This window comes from Microtus ochrogaster, chromosome 1 (genome assembly GCF_000317375.1).
Source record: "Microtus ochrogaster isolate Prairie Vole_2 chromosome 1, MicOch1.0, whole genome shotgun sequence".
Classification (NCBI taxonomy): Eukaryota; Metazoa; Chordata; class Mammalia; order Rodentia; family Cricetidae; genus Microtus; species Microtus ochrogaster.
Genome location: NC_022009.1, coordinates 58,313,367 through 58,336,088, shown reverse-complemented (window position 1 = coordinate 58,336,088; position 22,722 = coordinate 58,313,367). Strand labels below are relative to the sequence as shown.

The 22,722-nt window shown below is 43.1% G+C and overlaps 1 protein-coding gene across 1 annotated transcript in view; it reads right to left on the bottom strand.

Annotated features, from left to right (window-relative positions):
* The window catches only part of LOC102000661, a 30,940-nt gene that overhangs the window by 1,479 nt on the left and 6,739 nt on the right, over positions 1-22,722 (bottom strand). The window contains exons 2-7 of the mRNA XM_005343729.2: positions 15,516-15,637; positions 13,725-13,863; positions 12,108-12,229; positions 9,858-9,968; positions 6,743-6,849; positions 3,955-4,048 (exon numbers count right to left, since the gene is read on the bottom strand). Coding sequence (XP_005343786.1) covers positions 3,955-4,048; positions 6,743-6,849; positions 9,858-9,968; positions 12,108-12,229; positions 13,725-13,863; positions 15,516-15,637 — 695 coding nt within the window. The remainder of the gene's footprint in view (positions 1-3,954; positions 4,049-6,742; positions 6,850-9,857; positions 9,969-12,107; positions 12,230-13,724; positions 13,864-15,515; positions 15,638-22,722) is intronic.

Here is a 22,722-nt window from a genome sequence, read left to right as displayed (position 1 = left end):
CTTCCTCACACCTCACACGATGCTGAACTGAACTGTTTGGTCTTCCTCACACCTCACACGATGCTGAACTGAACTGTGTGGGCTTCCTCACACCTCACATGATGCTGAGAGCCCACAAGAGTGAAGCCATTGGACACATAGGCTCGTTCTCTGCCCCAAAGACCTCTGCAGAGAGGATCCCATTTACCATTAAACTGAAATTAAACTTGAGCTTGTGACCAACTATGATGATTTTTTGTAAAAAACGCTTTATAATCAGACAGCCTGTCATCAAACTTCGAGGATTTTCATCAGCCTTAAAAGTCATCTGGAAGGAGTTACGCCCGCTGTGTCTTGAGAACTGTCACCCTCCTCTGAAGCCCAAGTCAGCTTTGCAGAGCATCTGGGCAGCACAGGTTGTATTTCGGAGTGTGGGTGCTCACAACAGATTTTTTTAAAAACTCATTTTAATTTTATAGTTATTAATTTTTCCATGTATGTATGTGTACCATTGTTGCGCCTGGTCCCCAAGAAGGCCACAAAAGGGTGTCAGATTCCCTGAAACTGGAGTTACAGATAGTTGTGAGCTGCCACACGGGCGCTGGGAACCAAACCCAGGTCCTCTGCTGGTGCAGCAAGTGCTCTACAGTGCTGAACCATCTGTCTAGTCCCCTGCAATACAGGATTTTTATTACTGTGAACAGCACTAAGTTACATAGAACCACATGGATGAGTTTTGCTGTCTTCAACTTGGAAACTTACTTTACTTTGATTTTGGAATTTGAAAAATACCTTTTACAAAGACTTTTTTTATTTTTTATTTTTTGGTTTTTCGAGACAGGGTTTCTCTGTGGCTTTGGAGCTTGTCCTGGAACTAGCTCTGTAGACCAGGCTGGTCTCGAACTCACAGAGATCCGCCTGCCTCTGCCTCCCGAGTGCTGGGATTAAAGGCGTGCGCCACCACCGCCCGGCCAAAGACTTTTTTTTAAAAAGTGTTTTTATTTTTATTTATGTCTATGAGTGTTTTGCTTGCGAGTAGACTGTGCACCATTTACGTGTGCCTGGTACACAGGAGTTCAGAAGGAGGATTATCCTGGAATTGGAGTTAGAAATGGTTGTGAGCAATCATGTGGGTGCTGGGAACTGAACCCAGGTTCTCTGTAAGAGCAACTAGTGCTCACAACAGCTGAGCCATCTCTCCAGCCCCTAGGATAATTATTTTAATGTAAGTGGTACAATAATTATCATAAGGCTTAAGTAATCAAAGACGAAAACAAAAGGAATACATAGGAAAGCACAGAGACTTGTCCTCGCTCCCAAAGCCCTGCAGGAGCAATCTCCCCCCACAACCTGCAAGAGATCGGACCCTTCCCCTATAAACTCTGGAGCCACGTGTACGAATCTGTTTAAAGTCGTTTTCCCTTTACACAAATGTAGCGATTGTCACACATGCGCATGTGGCTATTGGATGACAATCCATCAGAGGCCCTTCTCGCCAACACATGCAATCTGGGGATTGACCCTGGCTGCCAGAACAGAACAGCAAGAGTTGCTGCCTGCTGAGCAACTGCACTGGCCTCAAAGTTGGTTTTTTTTGTTGTTGTTGTTGTTTTTTGTTTGTTTTTCGAGACAGGGTTTCTCTGTAGCTTTGGGACCTGTCCTGGAATTTGTCTGTAGACCAGGCTGGTCCCTAACTCATAGAGATCCGCCTGTCTCTGCCTCCTGAGTGCTGGGATTAAGTGCCTGGCAACTTTTCATTTTTTAAAAAGTATTTATTTATTCTGTATACAGTGTTCTGCCTGTATGTATCCCTGCAGGCCAGAAGAGGGCACCAGATCTCATCACAGATGGTTGTAAGCCACCATGTGATTGCTGGGAATTGAACTCAGGACCTCTGGAAGAGCAGCCAATGCTCTTAACCACTGAGCCATCACTCCAGCCCCAACTTTTCATTTCCTGAGACAGGCTGGCCTCCAGCCAATCTCAGTCTTCATGCCCCCAGCCTTCCACATACTGGGATCACAGACTTGCACCACATGTCTAACTTTTAAAAGTTTTTAACAATTCATTGTATTTATTATTTGTATATATACATGCCATGCCTCCAGACCTCATTTTTTTTTCTTTTGCAGATCAGATTTTTTGATGTAGGCCTGGATGGCCTTGAGGTCATTCATGAACCTCCTTGTTGCTGCCTCGCCGCTGGATTGCCGAAACTACAGGTGTCAATGGCTGTTTGGATAGATTTATGTTCATAGTATTAAATTGTTATTTTGGGGATTGGGGAAATGTCTTGGCAGTTAAGATTACTTGGTGCTTTTGCAGAGGACCTAGGTTTTGTTCCCAGCACTCACATGGTGGCTCAACCATTCCTAATTCCAGTTCCAAGGAATTTGATGCTCTCTTCTGACCAATGTGAACACCAAGCACACATGTGGTGTACATACATACAAGCAGGCAAAGCTATTACAATCATCAATAAATCTTTAGAAAGTTGCTGTTTTGGTAAGTGAAAAAAAAAAAACCCACTAAACTGGCACAGGCATACGTATGTATTTGGAAACAGGGTCTTACTACACATCTCTGGCTGGGCTGGAACTTGCTATGTATACCAGGTTGACCTAAACTCAGACATTTTCCTGCCTCTGCCTCCCACGTGCTGAGATTAAAGGCATGTGCCACTATGCCTGATCAACAATATATTTTAAAAGGGATGTTTCTATGAGAACGGAAAACTCTGGTAGATGACATTACTGATGGGCAGAGTTCTCACGGAGGAAATGAAGGTGGTAAATCGGGATTAATATCTTTCTTTACACATTTCTTGATTACTTCCTGTACTATAAGAAGCAAAATTAGGGCATGAGAGATGGTGCAATGTTCAAGAATGCTTGCCGCACAACCACGAGGCCCAGAGTCCAGACCCCAGGTGATTCTGGATCACCTGGACCTGACGATTCACCTCCATCACCACACTCAAGTAGACCAGCCTGGGTTACAGACTTCAAAAGAAAAAAAGATTTCAAATGGATTTGGGAAATCAAACTGCACGAAAAGTACAGTCTTCCCCTTCACTTGAAGTCCTCGGACAACTTCGACCCACTGCAGCCCCTTTATTTAGTATGGCAGAGTCTTGACATGGAGCCTGGTTGGACAAAAATGCATTTATCAACCATCTCTTCTGTTCTAAAAGACAGGATTATGATTTGGGTATTCATTTTTCCAGTTTAGTTTTTGACAAGGGGGTTCTGTTGACCAGGTTGGTCTCAAGCCAGAGGGTTCAAGAAGTCTTCTTGCCTCAGGCTCCCATGGGGTTGGGGTTACCCTTCCCCCTTAGCTGATGTGGGGGTCTTACCCACATTCACTAGTGTTTATTAACCTACAACTATGACCATATTGCTATTAAAAACTGTAGAGAAACAAAGGAATCTACACCCAGATATGAATGATATTTCAGTGCTTTTGAGGGCAGAAAAATAAACCACAAAGCAGAACTTTTGCAACACTATCTTGCTAAGTCTAGAATGTTATAATAGTTATCAGAAAAAAAGCCAAGTTTAGATAAGAAAAATGGTGAAGGGCTGGTGATACAGACCAGTAGTTCATCGCTTGCCTAGCACGCATGGCGTAGGGATTTTCTTGTTTGTTTGTATTTTTTGAGACAGGATTCTCTGCGTAGTTCTGGCGGTCTTAGAACTTTTTCTTTCTTTCTTCCTTTGGTTTACAAAACAAGGTTTCTCTGTAGCTTTGCAGCCTGTTCTGGCACTCGCTCTGTAGACTAGGCAGGCCTTAAACTCACAGAGATCCGCCTGTCTCTGCCTCCCGAATAAAGGTGTGTGCTACCATCTCCTGGCGTTAGAACTCTTTCTATAGAACACACTGGGCTCGAACTCAGAGACCCACCTGCCCAGCTCAGGAGCCTTAGTTTTAATTCCCACCACCAAATAATTAACAGAAGGAAAAGTGGTTACATACCTTCTTAAGACCTAAGAGAGACTCTTGGAGACTTGGTACTGTCACTAATAGCGAGCCTTGTTTTCTGACATTATGGATGATGTAGTCCCAGGCACTAGAAGACATAAAAAACCGATACAATAAAATGACAGTAAGATAATATTACATATTAATCAGAACGGAGATGTCTCCTCTTTTTCCTCTCATGCTGGGGAGTGAAACAGAGCTTCAAGCATGCTACGCCACTGACTCTGCCTCATCCAAGTTTGGTCGTTCACACCCGGAATCCTAGCACTGAGGAAACAGAGGCAACAGGATCCTCTGGGATTGGAGGCCAGTCTGGAGACCATGGTGAGCTTCTGGGCACCAGCCTCAGCTACAGAATTAAACACAATCGCAACGAAACAGAAAAAAAAACCCACCACCACCACCGCCAACAACAACAACAAAAGAAGCACAATCCTGGATGTATTCTTTACCATAAAATCCAGCACACTTTGCTGTATTTACAAAAAGATCTGTACATGAATATTTACTGTAGTTTTATTCATAAATGTCCAAACTAGGGAGCAATGGTGATGTCCTTCAGGGGAATGAATTAACTGTGATATCAAGACAATACATATTGTTCAGCACTAGAAGGCAATGCGTGCTCAAGTCCAGAGGACACAGAGCAACCTCAGATGCCTATTGCTAGAGAAGAAGCTAACCTGGAAGGGCTCTGCATTGTATGAGTCTAATCACCTTGTGTCGGAAACGAAAGCTATGGGTTGCTGAGAAGCCCAGCGGTGCCAAGGGTGAGGCCAGAGTGCAGGACCAAGGGCTGAGCAGGGGATTCTTGGGGCAGTGAAACTACAGTCCATGTCTTAAGACTGAGTGCGTGTCATTACACATTTACACACATACGTGGGCTGCACAACACACAACAAGAGTGAATGTTACTGTGGACGGGGACTTCCGGTGACTATGGCGGACCAAAGAGCCATCATGATACGTACACTGTTCTGATGAGAAGGATGGTAGTGGCACAGACCCTGTAGGTGCGGGGGTAGAGCCTACAGGAAATCTTTATTTTCTTTACAGTTTTGCTGAGACTCAAAACTTCACTAAGAAAAGCAAAGCAAAAACTTGACATGTTAGCTTTTACTTGATACTGGATTTTTTTTTCTGAATAAAGATGACAAAAGAAAATGCAGACAGAAATCTAGATGGGCAAAATGTTTACCCACAGGAAACAGAACTACAGCAACACAGTAGAAATTGACAAATTTTCCAGTTCCTGAGGGGTGTTGGCAAAGTTATGAGGTTAGAGTTCTGAGATTAACGAGATGGGGATGTGGGCTACTGGAAAGTTTCCGCATAAGGAGAAACCAAGTTTCAGAGCCACACAAGTCAAGTGGGACCAGTACCAAAGTCTGTAGTTCTCTGTGAAACACATGAGACTCAGCGCTTCAGACGGAAGCCAGGGCTGGGATTGCTGGTTGGAGGGAGATGAAGAGTCCCGGGAAAACAAAGGGCATAGAAACCAGGAACCAAAACTAACTGTGGACCTGTGTGGTGTGTAGATTAGATCTTTAAAAACTCACACCAAGAGTGGAATCAGACCTCATCTGGCTATCTGTGGTACTCTGGGATGGAATTCCAATTACCACATGGCACCAGCAAAGGTTTGGTGGGACCAGCCAGTTTTAAACATACAAACTTTCTATTGTAATGTGGTTCCTAAAAATGCTATATTTTACGAGCCGATTTAATACAAGACTAAAGAACTGTATTAGCACGATCTTTTCATTCTTCTGAAACAGGTCTCAGAGCTCAGGACGCCCTGAACTAGCTATTCAGTTCTGCTATGGGCTCATGCAGAAGTGCTGCATCCTCATACGGCTTGGGTCCCAGAACCCTGCCTAGGGGCAATGAGAGAATAAAGAGAGGAGACAGACAGACACACGCATAGAAGAACTGGGGTTGGGTGGGCTGTGCTCTTGCATGGAGAAGCTCCGTGTGTTTATTTCATAAAGCTGAACAGGATATTGCATGTAGCTGAGCAAGAAGATGGGGCTCAAGGTGGACAGCTGACAAGGAAGCAGGATCAGCTAACCTCACCAGGAGCAGTCTCTAAGGGGGCACTCCGCCTGCTGGAAACATCTAGGAGAAGATATGGCAGTCCTTTCCTATACATTGTTAACACCTGAGGAAGAAGGCTTTGCACACACAAATAGATAAATACATGTAAATTCCAAAAAGAAATTAAATACATTTCCTAAAATTGATTTTTTCAAAACTTTGCATTTTGTGTTTAATGTGTTTCCTTATTAAAATAAGTCGATATATAAAACTGTCAAAGAATAAATAAAAATCATTAAAAAAACAAGTTGAGTTGGAGAGACAACTTAGTGGTTCAAGTCCCAGCAAACACATGGTGGCTCACAACCATCTATAATGGGATCTGATGTCCTCTTCTAGCGTGTAGGCATACAGGCAGGCAAAGCACTCATATATTAAAAAATAATAAAGGGGGGGCTGGAGAGATGGCTCAGAGCACTAGCTGCTCTTCCAGAGGTCCTGAGTTCAGTTCTCAGCAACCACACAACCATGTGGAATGGGATCTGGCCCTATCTCCTGGAAGGTGTATATATAATAAATAAATAAATTTATTTAAAAAAATAATAAAAATAAGTAAAACTAAAAAAAGGATGAGTGTGTCATTTTAAAGTCAGCATGAAAACATTTCTACCTTAATAGCCAGTCTCTTTTCACACCTTGCTGGATATATTTAATAACAGATTTCTTGCTGAAGTAAATAACATACCTGGCCTGTTCAGCCTCAGTAAGAAAATATTCGAAGACGTTATTCATCACAATGACGTCAGCACTCTGCAGCAGTGGACCTTGGGTACAGACATCTGCGTGGAGCACCTAGGGAGGACGAGCGCATGTAAGACAATGAGGACAATGCGCCTCACAGCTACGTGAGAAACGCCGACTGGCATAGTGGTTATACATCAGTCCTTATTACACAGTATGCAAAGTTAAAGGCAGATATGAAAACGAAAACCCTCAAGGGGCTGGAATGATGGCTCACTGGTTAAGAGCATTTACTGCTCTTACAGGGGACTGGGGTTTGGTTCCCAACACCCACTGTGGCTAACAGCTGTCTGTAACTCCATAGTTCCAAGGGATCCAGTCCTCAGTGGGTACCAGGCACACATGTGGTACACAGACATATATGGTAGGCAAAAACACAACACATAAAATTAAAAGAAAATCTTAAAAACAAAACCAAAAACCCAAACCCTCAAAACCGTTAACTTATAAACTGTCAAATATTAATATGCCCTATGCTAACCTGATTCTAAAATTTCCTTGACTGTATTGTCTACCAGGATAAAGAAGCAAAACAATTTATGTAAACAGTATATAGGGCTGAAGAGTTGGTTCGGTGGTGAAGAGCACTTGTTGCTCTTCCAGAGGACCTAGGTTTGGTTATCAGCACACACACGGCAGCTCACAACCTTCTGTAACGCCGCTCTCAGGGGAACCAATGCTTTCTTCTGATCTTGTGGTCAGACACCCCATATGGTGCACAGACATAAATACAGATAAAACATTCATACACAAAAAAAATAACAAAATAAATACATTTTAAAAAAATCCCATATAGCTCAATAATTAAGGCTTTGCAGACAATAGGCATGGTAGTAAGAAGGTACACTTATTGGCTCAGGAGCAAAACAAATAGATTTCACTGCAAAAGGAAAAGAAAGTCTTTACCTTATGTTATTTTCAAATAAATACTCAAGCCTTACAAATATGATATTCAAGGTGGTGGGGTCTGATTTAAAAAAAAATCTTTCTTTTAAATAATAAACATTCTTTTTTTCTGCATTTTATTTATTTAATTTCATGTGTATTCGTGTTTTGCTTCCATGTATGCCTGTACGAAGGCATCAGATCTCCTGGAAATGGAGTTACAGACAGTTATGAGCTGCCATATGGATACTGGGGATTGAACCTGGGTCCTCTGGAAGAGCAGCCAGTGCTCTTAACCACTGAGCCGTCTCCCCAGCCCAACAATAAACATTCTGAAATAGTTTTAGTTCATTTGTCCTAGAACTTTTAAGCACAGCTTTAACACAGTCTTCAGTAAAAAGAAAGACAGCTGGGCCCGCAGACAGCTCAGAGGGCAAGGCTCTTGTCACCAACAACCCCGTTAATAATTTCAGACGTTATAAACGTGTAGCGTAGCTACGCAACAGATATGCAAACTAATCAGCTGATTTATCTTCGTCCTCTCTTCTTATCCTTAGTTCCTCCTTTCTCTTTCCCACCTATCTTTACTTTTTATTTTTCTTTCTCCATTCCTCTACTACACAAACTAGGGAAGGAAGAATCAGAAGGACCAATTAATCATGGCATACAACAGAAGAGTTCTCAGGGTGCCAGGAAAACCCTAAGGGATGCTTAGGAGCAGACTCAGGACTGCTGGCAGCACAGAAACCATGAAAACAACCAAACTCAACCAATATTTAGTGGCCAGCTCTTAGATGTGAGCTATCGTGCAGGGAGACAAACCAGGTTAAAGAGACGACAGCATCTGGACCTGAATACGGTTCACTGCACTAACGGGATGAAGAAACCCAACTGATGGAACTCCCTGGATGACAGCAAAGAGTGAAGGTTTAGTGCCAGCCTGGAGGGAAGGCACAGGAGAAAGCAAAACAACAGACCCCGTAGTCGAGAGAGCAGATCAAACTCAGACATGTATTATCAACACTCTATCATAATGACAGCTATTATTTTCTTTTTAATAGAAAATAGAACTACCATTTTCTTTTTAATAGAAAAAGGTTATAAACCAAGAAAGACGAGGGAAATAAGAACGGAAACAACAGACACAAAAATTTCGAAATTTAGATGGGCAGTTAGTTGAGGAAATAAAACAATTACCTTTTATAAAAAAGGGGAAGCCTTGATCTTAATCTTTTTAAAAACTTTACTGATTGTTATTTATGTATGTGTGTAACTGATTGTTCTTTATGTATGTGTGTGTGCGCGTGTGAGCCTCCTTATTTGTATGCACACCTCTTTATTTGTGCATGTTGGATGGATCACATGCAGCTGACGTCACAAGCAGTTGTGAACACTGGATGTAGGCTTCGGGAACCCCTGGGTCCTCTGCAAGAGCAGCAAGTGCTCTAAATCACTGAGCCAACTCTCCAGTCTGTAGATCTATAACACCGTTGAGTGTTTCAATGTTAAGGGCAGTTACGTAATATCAGAGGTTGTCAATATTCTCCATATTGCCATGAGAAGTAAAGCACCTTATGAAAATTTCAAAGATTACTGTATTAAACAGATCCCTTCAGCCAGGTAGTGGTGGCGTACGCTTTTAATCCTAGCACTCGGGAGGCAGAGGCAGGTGGATCTCTGTGAGTTTGAGGTCAGCCTGGTCTAGAAAGCGGGTTCCAGGACAGGTTCCAAAGCTACACACTACACAGAGGAACCCTGTCTCAAAAAAAAAAAAAAAAAAAAAAAAAAAAAAAAAAAAAAAAGCAAAATAAAACAAAATAAACAGACCCCTTCCAAAAAATCGAAACCCCCCAAAACTTTTGTCTTGTGATTTTGTTCTTAGAGGAAACCTGTACTAGCCTAACATAGACATCCTTCCCTAATAGCCACTACCCTGTGACATTTACATAGTAATTATGACAGTGCAGGCCCTTTCATTTCAGTTTATAAAATACACTGGCAGCCAAGCTCTGGAGAATTACAGTCCTGCTATCCCAACTGCGATATGGAGAAAGAAGAGGAAAAAGCTCTCTAATAGCAAACACACCAGGCCACCTCAGTCAGTGTCTACACACAGCAACAGGTAAGAAGACAGTAGCGATTAGGTAAGGTTCATAAACACGCTGTGAAGGTACCTTTATTCTGTCACCGAACTCATATTTTTTGATGATCATTTCCTGCAACTGGCAAAATTCTCCGTTGAGCTCCACTCCACAGAGCTGCGCTGCTGAGCTGTAGAGGTAGCCCTGAGACAGGAAGACACGGCAGGCTGTAAAGCAGGCAGCATTTAAGCAGAGGTTTATGTCCACTGTCACAGAACTTACAATGTTCAGAACTTTACTGACCGGGGCCCTAATTGAAGTCTACTAACGCCTATCATTTAGCTATATTTTTAAGGCTGGTTTCTAAACTTTCCTGATAAAACTAGGCATTCAGCAAAGCCAGAAATGATGAAAGTGACCATATTCCCTGCCTCTGCAGTTTCTGGAAGTCCTACCATGGCAGAGCAGAAAAGGAGTCAGGCTGTAGGGAATGCAATGATGCCCACATATCAACCATTTCAAACTAGGGAAGGAAAAAAAAAAAAAAAAAACAAACTAGGGAAGGAAGGTAACTGACCAAACCAGTTCACAAGGCCGTGCAGGACTGCTGGGGACTGCAATCTCTTTCTGCCGCGGAGCAACAAAAATAATATGGAAGGAAAGGTCGAGTAATTTGGCTACTTTTTTTGAGACAGGATTCATGTAGCCCAGGTTGGCTCTGAAGTTTTAGCTTCTGATGGTAAGATCAGACATGTACCACTATGGCTGGCTGCTGTTGCCTATCAGCATTTGCTCCAAGTTTGAATCCACAGCTCCACCACAGACATTTATGTTTTAAAGTACACATGTTGGTATTAAGAAGTTTAGTATTGATTCAATCAGCAAGTTACTATAAAGTGTCACATTTATACATTTATAGTATTTACATTACCAGCACTGACACTATATGATCATAGTCACAATTATTTAACATTACATTTTTGCATTTTTTCCCTTTCCCTCCCTCTTTGCTCTTTCATCTTGTGTGTGTGTGTGTGTGTGTGTGTGTGTGTGTGTGTGTGTGTATGCTGTCATGTAAGTGAATTTGCAGGCGTGTGTGCTCACGAGAACAGGAGGAAGCCAGAGGACGGCGTCTCCCCGCCTACCCTTCACCTTATTGCCTCAAGATGGGCAATACTCTTTAAGGAAAAGCCAGTGGGCGAGGCGGGGAGAACTCAGGAGGCTGAGTCCCAGGACCACTCCAAGGTCAGTCTGATGATTTGGCAAGACTCAGTCTGAACCCTGAACCCAGCCCAACCCCGACAGGAGCACCAATAACAAAAGCCATCAAACTGTGCCATCTATTTACAGAATGGAAGTTTGTTTCTACCTAAAGCAGGCAGCAAGGCCGGGAGTGACGGCACCTGCTTCTTTAACTAATACCACCAGAAACCACATTTGAGTTTTTTTATACATTGATTTAAGAACAGAAGATGTACCCAAGATTTGAATTTATAACGAGACATGGTGATGTAATATTTCTTTCTTTTCTTTTTTCTTTCTTTTTGGTTTGTTGAGATAGGGTTTTTCTATGTAGCCTTAGCTGGCCTTGAACTCAGAGATCCACCGGCCTGTCTCCTGCCCACTGAAGTGATATGTCAGAAATAAAAATAATGCGCACATCTTGGGTCACAGCAAACTGGATACAATGGATCCTTGGACATCACCCAGTACACACTTAAAGACAGGGAACTAGATATTCAAAACCATTGAATGACTTGCGATGGACACAGAAAGATTTCTTAGGTCAAGTAAATTTGTTATTTTTATGAGTTCTTATCAAAGTTCAGTATACTATATTTTAATATAGCACAAAGAAAAAGAAGCCCGACAGTGAGACAAGCTTGCAATCACAGTACTTAGTGGGCGGAGGCAGGAGGATCAGGAGTTCAGGTTTATCCTCATCTACATAGTAAGTTTGAGGCCAGCCTGGGCCAGATGAAAAGCACCCTCCAAGTCCCACCCCAAAAGAAAACAAAACAAAACCAGAGGGGTAGTGGGAGGGGGAAAGGAGAGGGGAGGAGAGAGACAGTCAGCCAGTCACATGGTCTACCCTGTTTACATTTGTCATTAGTGTTGTGGAGACAAACCAGGGCAGGAAGTAGGACAGCTGGTCTTTGAAATTCCAAACCCAATTATTACCAGGGAGCAGGATTAGGAGCCTGCCAATGGATCCTGTTTTGACCTTATCCTGTTACTTTAATAATAAAGCCAAGCTGTCACCTTGGATGGTGGCAGGCAAAGCTGTTCTAGCAGAAGAAAGTATTCCCCACGTGTTGAGGCCGTTCACACGCTGGACTTTACCCCATAAAGGACTGTGCCGAGCCTGGAACCGATGTCAACCAAGACCTTTCCGGACAGGTCGGGCAGTACATGATGATAAAGGAACTTCAGCTCCATGAGTGAGAAGGAATGGGAAATAAAGCCTGGAGAAAGGAGAGAATGAGCATCAAGTTATGGGTTTGTTCTGCTCGTTTATTCTTTCCAGACAGGGCCTCACCTTATTTCTGTGACAGCCTGCCTGGTTTTCCTCCGACCTGGAGGACACTCAAAGACTCCCAACATCATGTCTTACATAATTTAACTGTCAGGAAGGGGGGGTAATAAAACAGAAGAGGGCAACAAAACATGGAAGTAGGCGGACCAGTCTCCAGGGAGGATTCTCTGGAATGGGGTGCCGCTGTCTTATAGTTACACAGTCAGAGGTGGGAGGGGCCAGGCCACAGCAGCCCTCAGCTCCCTTACCTCTCACCACACCAGTAGTTCTTCTGGGGACCCTAAGGCTAGACAAACCCCTTTCTTCTGAGTACTCGTCAGAGTCACTCACGGCGACAACCATCAGATCTGTTAGTTAGCTGAGCAGCTCTGGGTATCCAATCCGCATTTATAACTGATTATGGGGAGACATAGCCAACCTTCAGATTTTTGCTTGTCAAACCTAGTTCTCGAAATGTTTATAAATCAGCTCCTTCGATGTGGTATTTTTTCAGCTATTCATGTGTCAGCTTTTCCTCTAGCTCTCGGCCACATCTTTTTGTATCCCGTGAATACCATCTTTAGAGATGTGTCACTTGGTCAAAACAAAGTCCAAATAAACTCTTCTCGGGACCCTCTGCTCTGCCGAACCACATCCAGTAGTATCTGATCACATCTGACTTGCTGAGCACCGAGACTGTTTCAGATGCCCTGGAAGTTACACTCTTACGGGAGTGAGCCAGCATGTGCCGTGTGCCAACCTCTGGAGTACGTGGAGTACGAGACAGGTCCTCTGTCCAGTCCCGTCTGATTAGGCTCTGGGCCGAAGAGCTATCCCTGCTTAAACAGTTCTGGACAGGACACTAAGTAACTGACCTCCCTACTCTGACATTTTATCTACCTGCCCACCCACTCACCTACTTGTTTGTGAGTGTGAGCCTGCACTAATGTGCACGCCTCAGTGTGCATGCGGCACTCAGGACAACTTGAGGACGTTGGTTCTCTCCTATCATGTGGACCCCAGTGATTAAACTCAGGTCATCAGGTTTGACAGCAGCACTTTCGCCTACTGAGCCATCTGGATGACCCTTAGAAAATAGTTCTTTGTACCCTCCCTACCTTTATTTTGATAATTGCTATGTCAAAAATAAATTTTTATTTTTAAAAATGCCCAATAGTTTGACTACAAATTTACACACTCAAGACATGGGAAGGGGCTAGAGAGATGGCTCAGTGGTCAAGAGCACTGACTACTCTTCCAGAGGACCTGGGTTCAATTCCCAGCACCCACATGGCAGCTCACAGCTGTCTGAAGATCCAGATCCAGGGGATCGTCAGACCAATGCACATAAAATAAAAGTTAAATAAACCATAAAAATATTTTTAAAAAAAGACATGGGAAAAAATGCACACTGAAGTAACAGCTTTGCGAGCTTGAATGCCTACCCAAGGGCGCCGTCTGGTGCGAGCCACATGCGGTACAGTAGTTTCTGCTCATCTTTCCTTCCTCACATAATGAATCAATAAAGTCTTCATCATACAGGAATGCATCAACGTGAACCGTGGGTTCTGGCTGCTGTCGTAGCTGGAGAAACACATCAAAGGCGACAGAGTACAAAGGAACTTCTTTCTATTGCTAAATAAGGCAAAACACCAGCAGCTCTTCTAAGTCCTGAGAACAAGGCCCAAAAGACAGTTGGCTGATTCAGTTCTGTTTACTGGTCCTCTCTCACTGTGTCTCTGAGACACCAATAGCTTTCTCTTTAATCTGAAGGACACAAAACATGACTTTTGAGTCTTACATGTCAACGACCATCGAAATACTTGGCAAGTCATCTTTGTTGAGAAAGCCAAGGATTCTTTTTTTTTTTTTGGTTTTTCAAGACAGGGTTTCTCTGTGGTTTTGGAGCCTGTCCTGGAACTAGCTCTTGTAGACCAGGCTGGTCTCGAACTCACAGAGATCCGCCTGCCTCTGCCTCCCAAGTGCTGGGATTAAAGGCGTGCGCCACCACCGCCCGGCCGAGAAAGCCAAGTTTTCAAGTTGTAAAATATTATTACAACTTCGAGCTTATATGCGTGGGCATTGTAGTTCCCATTTGTCATACCAGAATTTGGAAGACTGAGGCAGGGTGCCGGAGTTTGAGGCCAGTCTGGGGAAAGTAGTAAATTCAAGGCCAGCCTGGATTATATCAGAAAAACAAAACAAAACAGGCTGGGCATGGTGGTGATGGCCTTGAGCAGAGCACTTGGGAGGCAGAGGCAGGTGGATGGATATCTGTGTGAGTTTCAGCAGTCTGGTCTACACAGCAAGTTCTAGGTCAGTCAAGGTTATAGTGGAACTGCCTCAAATATAAATAAACAGATAAATATATATGTACATATACATAATACCCATTATATATTATATTAATATATATACTAAAAATATAAAAACGTAGCCACAGCTGCCCCTTACTCCCAGCAATCCTTCTGTCTTTAGCCTCTCAAGTGCTATCATGTTCATCTTCATTTTCCTTTTAAAAACTTTCAGTGTTTTTTGAAGGCTATAGGTCAATTATTAATAAATAAATACTTTTCCTTATTTAACATATTATACTATATAGTATGGTGTTGATAAGAATATTAATAGCACCCCAACTTCATTACAAATCCAGTACCAACAACACCTCAAACTGTATTCCAAAGTCTCAATTTAACACTGCTTTCTACTTTGCTCTTCTGAGAGCTATTTGAAGGACCAAGCACTTTCTAAGAACTGTTTGGGGTTCACAGTACCCACATACTATGGAAAGGTTGAGCTGGGTGTGGTGACACACACCTGTGACCCCATTGCTCAGGAGGCTGAGGCCAGCAGTTCTACAGAGCAAGACCTGAGCAATCAAACCTGATCAACCAACCCATACTAATCAAGCAACCCATACTCTCCAATGTTCCCCCACCAGCATAGGACTGAATTCCTCTGCTCAGGTGTTCATAAATGGAAAGGCCTAGACTGTTAACTCTTGATTTTTTTTAAATATGCTTATAAATGGATTCTCTAAAAAAAAATATTTGTTGAATAAAAAAGTACTGGGGAATCCAAAGGTTAAAGTCTTAAGAGAAGGGGGGACATGACTGAAACACTATGTGAAATATTGCTTAAAGCTGATCTTATAACTAACGGGACTACGTGGGGTTAGGGAAAACCAGATTTCTTGAGTGGCACAAACAGAAATGAATTCGGTTCAACACACTTACTTTCTGAAGGGCTAGCTGTTCCGAGCAAAGCACCGCCTCTGGGGGCAGACAGCTCCGAAGGTCATCGGCTATGTTTTTCAACATAACGTCATTGTTATCTTGAGTGAATTCGTCAAAATCCCCTGGAAAAGAATAAAAAGAAAAAAGAAATAGACCCCGCTCTTGCAGTCTGCCCAGACTGACTGGTCACAGATGGCACACTTCCCACCAGACAGTGTGCATTTTTAAGGGCTCGTCAAGAAGTTAGCACTGACTCAAGAGTGCTAACCCAAGTGCCATCAAAAATTGTGACTTTTTCAGGCTGTCAACATGGCTCAGTGGGTAAAGATGCTTCTTTAAGACTTTAGTTCCATCGCTGGGACCCACATGGTCGGAGGGAATCACTCCCACAAGCTGTCCTGTCTCTACACGTGCTGTGGAGTGTGCACACACATAAAATAAACAAATATAAAGCATAAAATTTAAAAATAAAATGAGGGCTGGTGAGAGATGGCCCAGCAGTTAACAGCACTAACTGTTCTTCCAGAGCACCTGGGTTCAATTCCCAGCATTCCCCTCCCCGCCAAAAAAGAAAAAAAAGGTTTTCTTTCTCCAAACTGCTCATTGAATAAAAGCAGAGATTCATGAAAACTTGATTTAAACTGCCCCCCCCCCTTTGTTTCTCGTATAGCTTTGGAGCCTGTCCTGGAACTCGTTCTGTAGACCAGGCTGGCCTCTAACTCACAGAGATCTGCCTGCCTCTGCCTCCTGAGTGCTGGCATTAAAGGTATGCACCACCACTGCCTGGTTTTTAAATCGCTTTGACTCATGAATAGTAATCCTTTAGTTTTCAGGGTATTCAATGCTCTAATAAATAGTAAAATATTTTGTCTTTGAGCACTTGAATCTTAGAAATTGTTCAAAGATTATTCAAAGGATAGACAGCCTTAATCTGAATATCCTGACTCCAAAAAAAGAAAAAAAGGTAAATGTTGAAAGTAATAGGGCTGTGGCCCAGGTGTTTGTGTCCTTGTTCAAGGCTCAGTTTGTTCTCAGCAACGCACAAATCAGAAGTGGTACCACACGCCTGTAACTCCAGGAGGCAGGAAGGTCACACCTTGAAGGTTGTCACTGGCTACACAGTGAGTCTAAGGCTAACCTTGGCTACGTAAGAGCAAGTCTCAAAAACACCAGATAAATAAGAGTAAAACTAGCACCAACTGCAAAATCTATATGAAACCATGTTGCCCTGATGAAAAAGATGAAGAATACACATGTTACAGAATATTATTTTAAGGTGTGTTACTTTTGTTCATGCTCTGGAACATTTGTTTAATGATGCAAAGATGTGTTTGATTAAATAAAATTCACCTGTGGCCTAGAGGCTGCGTCAGCGACCAGTTGACAGGAAACTGCAGGGAGGAGTCACATGGAGAAGCAGGGACATGGAAAAGCACAGGACTTCTTGGGAGACCGAGGAGGTGAGCTGCTTGCTATTCTCTCTGGGAAGCAGGACTCTACCTCAATCTTTGAATCGTGAGTTCTTTAGCTGGATAGAGATTTAGGTAGGGTCTCTTGGTAGCTTTGAAGGGTCAATGCCCGAGGGAACAGAATTTCCCAGGCATCAGCTCTTGCGGCCTAGCCGTTGCTGGTAGTTGCAGTTGCTGACTAGGAAAGCCGTAGATTAAAAGGCAGTAACCGTTAGAAGAGGGCACGCGCATGTGCGCACAATCTTTTTTGAGACACAGGATCTAAAGTCCAGATAGGCCTTGAACTCAGTCTTCTGAAGTGTGTGGTTACAGGTGTGTGTTACAATGCCTAGCAAAGATAGCATATTTCCTTACAGTGGGGCTGATCTATTGGGAGCTCACCAAGGCCAGCTGGACTGTGACGGAAAAAGCATGGGATATATCTGGTCTCTCTGAACATGGCGAACAATGAGGCATGATGAGAAGCCAAGGACAATGGCACGGGGTTTTGATCCTACTTCATGTTCTGGCTTTGTGGGAGCCTAGCCAGTTTGGATGTTCACCTTCCTAGACATGGACGGAGGGGGGAGGACGTTGGACTTTCCACAGGGCAGGGAACCCTGACTGCTCTTTGGTCTGGAGAGGGAGAGGAGTGGGGGGAGGGGGAGGGGGAGGGGGAGGGAAATGGGAGGCTGGGAGGAGGGGGAAACTTTTTTTTTTCCTTTTCTCAATAAAAAAAATTTTTTTGAAAAAGTTTTTATTTTTATATTGTTTTGCGGGTCTGAATGTGTGAGCACTGTGTGTGTGTGTGTGTGTCTGTGTCTCTGTCTGTCTGTCTGTCTCTGTCTGTCTGTCTGGTTGCCGGAAGAAGTCAGTAAAGGGTGTGGAATCCCCTGGAACTGGAGTTAATAGTTGTAAGCTGCCATATGGGTGCTGGGAATGGAGCCCGGGACTTCTGAAAGAGCAACAGATGCTCCCAATCTCTACGTCATCGCTCCAGAAATCAAACGGCACACTTTTTTTAAAGACTGTGGTCAATACCTGAATGGTCTGGCAGAAGGGCAAAGATATGGTAAGAGATTAACAGTGGGCCAATTTAGGTAAAGGCACAAGATGGCATTCGTTTTGCTATAGTTTACACTTTCTGTGGGTTGGTCTGTCTCATTTGTAAGTAGTTCGTGAATCTAAAATGGCAGCTTATCTGGAAATGAGGCACTGCTGAGGTCTGCTACTCTCCAGGATGCTAAATGTTGACTGGGAAAGACTTAGAAAACGAAGCATTTTACGTTTCTCTGAAGATACTGTTATGATTAACTATGAGCCCCCCATGCCCAACAGGGCTTCTGTGTGCTGCCCTGTCCTGGAAATAGCTCTACGGAGCTATCAGGCTGGCCCCACACTCACAGACATCCACCTGCCTCTGCCTCCCGAGTGCTGGGATTAAAAAGTCAGGCACCACCACCACCCGGCTTTAATCATGAGTTCTTGCTCGGATATAAGAACATAGGGTATTTATTGTCTTTTCCGCTCCCTCCCTCTTTCTTTCTGGTTTTTTTTTTTTTTTGATGGAGTTTCACTGTGCTGTCCTTGAACTCACAGAGGTCCACCTGACTGAATGACTCTGCCTCCTGAGTGTTACCACTGCCTGGCAGGTATTGTCTTTCTTACTGTAGAGGTATGAAGCCAGACATTATGGTTCACAGGAATACTGTGCTTGAAGTCAGCGCAGGCTACCCAGTGAAACTATCTTAAAAAAAAAAAAAGCTGCAGGGTTAATGGCAAAGTTGAGTGGCTGAACATATGCTTAGGGGGCGCAAAGCCCTATTTTTGATCCTAGTATCACAACAGGAAGGGAGGGAAGCATAAGTAGTTCTAGAAACAAATCAAGGACATCTTGAAGGGAATGACATCCACTTCCTCCATTCCTTCAACTGCGCCGATGTGGGATTCCAGATGTCAACCTTAAGTGTCCCCCCCCCCCCCCGTTTTTTTGAGAGCCTGTCCTGGAACTAGGTCTTGTAGACCAGGCTGGCCTCGAACTCACAGAAATCTGCCTGCCTCTGCCTCCCGAGTGCTGGGATTAAAGCTGTGTGCGACTCTCCACCTTAACTTGAGACAGGATCTCTCCTTGTCAATCCAGCCGGACTAGCTGCTAGCCAGTCCCAGGGTCCTCTTCCCTGCACTCCCCAGTGCTGGATTACAGGAACTTGCTGCCATGCCCAGTGGACACTGGGGGCTGATACTCAGGTTCTCACACTTGCTCAGCAAGCAATTTTACCCATTGAGTCATCTGCCCAGTACTATGATCTTTTTGTAAAAACAATCAAATGTAATGTATAAAAACATGAAGTAATGAGATGTTTTGATCCACGTCTATATTATCCAACATTTAAATCGGGTCAGAAACAGCTATCTCCTATACACGTGACATTTCTCTATGGTGAAAACACATGTCATTATTAGCTAGAGCCATCTTCTTGTGCAATAGCACACAATTATCTCTTTTTTTTTTTTTTGTTTTTTAAGACAATCTCACTGTGTAGCCTTGGCTGGTCTTGAACTCTCAGAGATCCACCTGACTGTCTCCTAAGTGCTGGGATTAAAGGCGGGCACCACCATGCCCAGCTTCCTTTCTAAAATTTCTCACAAGTCAGGTTCTGGGCCTTGATCTCTTGATTCTCCTGCCCCAGGCTTTCCAATGCTAGGCTTGCAGGTGAGTGCCTCCACACCTGCCTTCCTTCTTTGAGTATGTTTGGAAAATACTTACTTGGTGTGTGCAGTAGTCAGAGAACAGTTCTCAGGAGTTGGTTCCTTCCTGCACACACAAAATAAGCATTTCTTGAGAGCAAACTCAGGTTGTCAGGCTTACTCACTGAACCATATTGCTGGCCTCTGGCTTCTTTCGTTTTTTTGAGGCAGGGTCTCTCTGTGTAGTCTTGGCTGGCTTCGAACACAGAGTGTAGACCAGGCTGCCCTCAAACTCAAAGGTGTGAGCCCACCATGCCTGGCTCCGTGCTTAAACAGGATACATTGTTTAGAATAACATACATATTCATGTCATAAATTAACTACAAATAGGATAATGTTTCATAGATTACAAAGTTCTTTCATACACCAAGTCAGTTAACTGCCCCAGCACCAACAAGAAGAAGAGAAAGCTAGACTACACTTACAGGATAGGACACCAAGTCTTTTAAGTCTAACTGAATCTCGGTGGCGATAAAGGCAGGCTGGTAAGGGTTACATGAACTTTGGTCATGCTCAGAAGTAAGGTGTCCTTCTTTCCACAGCACCGTTGGTCTCTCTGCACAGGAACATTCTTTCTTTGCATAACTTGAGAAGGGTGATTAACACCAAACAGACTACTTGGCTCGGAACTGATATGTGAAGGCTGTTTTTTTCTTCCCTTGCTTATCTAGCTTAATATTTAAGTTACTGATTCATATAAACTCCAGAAGAGGTAGATTATACCTTATAATGAAACAAAATAATATTAACATATACTCACATTGTCTTAGGTAGAACTTAAATAGTGTCTTAGAAGCTCTGGTCCTGCCTCACTAATGGCTTTCCCCCTGTATTCCCAAAATCTAATTAAAATTTCCCAAGGTGTTAATTAATACTTAGAACCTGCTTAGCTGCACTCTACAGATAAAACTGTGAGAACGTGTATGACTCAAATTTAATTCACTTACATCAGTAACTTAAAGAAAACCAAAAACCTCATTATAGTAAATGAAAATATTTTATGGCCCAGTTCCTTTAGATTTAGTTACAATCATGCTAGCAAAACCAAAGGCTTGCTATGAGTTTACCTTCTAAAACCAAAGATGCTCAGGAAGCTCACTGTGCCCTCTCACCACTGGCAGACGACCATGTGCAGGCCCCTGGCTGGCGGGTACAGCTGCTGGGGGCTGAACACAGGCAAGGATAGGACTTCTGTGTTCGTCTGACTTAGACTCTGCCTCTCTGTAACTCTGAATCGTTTTCTCCTCTTTCAGCCCGAATGGTAGGTATCAAACCTCTGTTCTTTAGAACAGTCTCTCCAGAGACCCTGAACAGACTGACGAGCAGATCTTAGAGTTAGACTGCTTGAATCTGAATCCTGCGCCTACCAACCTATTATACAGCTACTCAACTCTCCGAGCCTCAGCTGCCCTATCTATAAAGTGGAAATATTCATCCCACATCTAAAGACTGCTTGGGTGGGTGTGTGTGAGAACATAAATTGCATGCTTAGAACACTGCCTTAGGGGCTGGCAAGATGGCTCAGTGGGCAAAGGTGCCTGCTAGCAAGTCCACTGACCCGAGTTTGACCCCTAGTTGTATTTTGATCTCTACACACATGCCCCCCTCAAACACATACACACACACATACATACACACACATAATACGTACAATTATAATATAGTGTCTTAGAGTTGTCATTAGTCATAACCATCATCTAAGAAGTTCATTTGCACTTGAGGATCAGTGATGCTTATTAAATTCATTTTTCAAAATTATACTTTAAAAGCATTATCGGGGCTGGAAAGATGGCACAGTGGTTAAGAGCATATACTGTTCTTGCACGGACCTAAGTTCAGTTCCCACCCCCCAAAACTCTCTAGTTTCAGCTCTAAGCCTTGAGCTTCCACCTGGGCCCAAACTCAAATGCACATAACACCCTCCTCCCACATAGCTGAAAGTAATTTAAAAATTTACTAATTTCATGATCAAGGTGAAAACATGCCTGATTTGATTATTTTGATAAGCTATAGTTTCACTTATGTATATTCCTAAATGCTCTTATTCTGTTCCAAGTGTTTTTTTCTTTATTCAACTGCCCCTGATTCATAATTAAGAGGACCTTTCAAACTTCAAAAGGAAATTTTTAGTCAAGGTGAGTAAAATTAATTTTAATGGTTGGCATATAACTTTTGGAAAGACTAACTAGCAAATCATTTTTCCCTAATAATGGCTATAACAATATCAAAACTGATATATCATGGAAATGTATAAAACTGAAATTCACTTAAACATCAAAAAGAATTCACTATGTAGACCAGGCCTTGAACTCACAGAGATCTGCCTGCTTCTGTCTCCTGAGTGCTGGAATTGAAGGTGTGTACTAACATGCTCGCTTTAAAAAACTGCATTTTATTTATTTGTATATATGTATTTATATGTATGTGTGTATGTACTTGTGTGGGCACGTGTACCACAGTGCACAGGCAGAAGTCAGAGAACAACTTGCAGGAGTTGATTCTCTCCATCCATCTTGTGGGTTCTGAAGACTGAACTCAAATCAAACTAGACTTAGTAGCAGACATCTTTACTGAATCATTTCAAATGGTCCCAGCTCTCAAAAAAAAAAAACCTAAAGGCCATTTTAATTTGTTATGTCTACATAATTTCTAAGCATTAACCTTTTAATATTTTTATTTTTTGTTTATTAAGACAGGGTCCCTATATGTAGTTCTGGCTGGCCGGGAACTTGCTGCATAGACCAGATTGACCTCGAACTCATAGAAACCCTCCTGCCTTTGCCTCCCCCATTCGGGAATTAAAGGTGTGTGCCATCACACCTGATCCAAACATTTATTCTTTGAAAAATTTATTTTTAGTATTTCAAATTTGTGTGTGCATGGTATGTGCATGTGTCTGTGGGCGCACTCAGAAGCCAGGGCTGTCATATTCCCCGGAGCTGTGCATGTGCAGATGAGGCATGTGCATGTGTCTGTGGGCGTGCTCGGAAGGCAGGGCTGTCATATTCCCC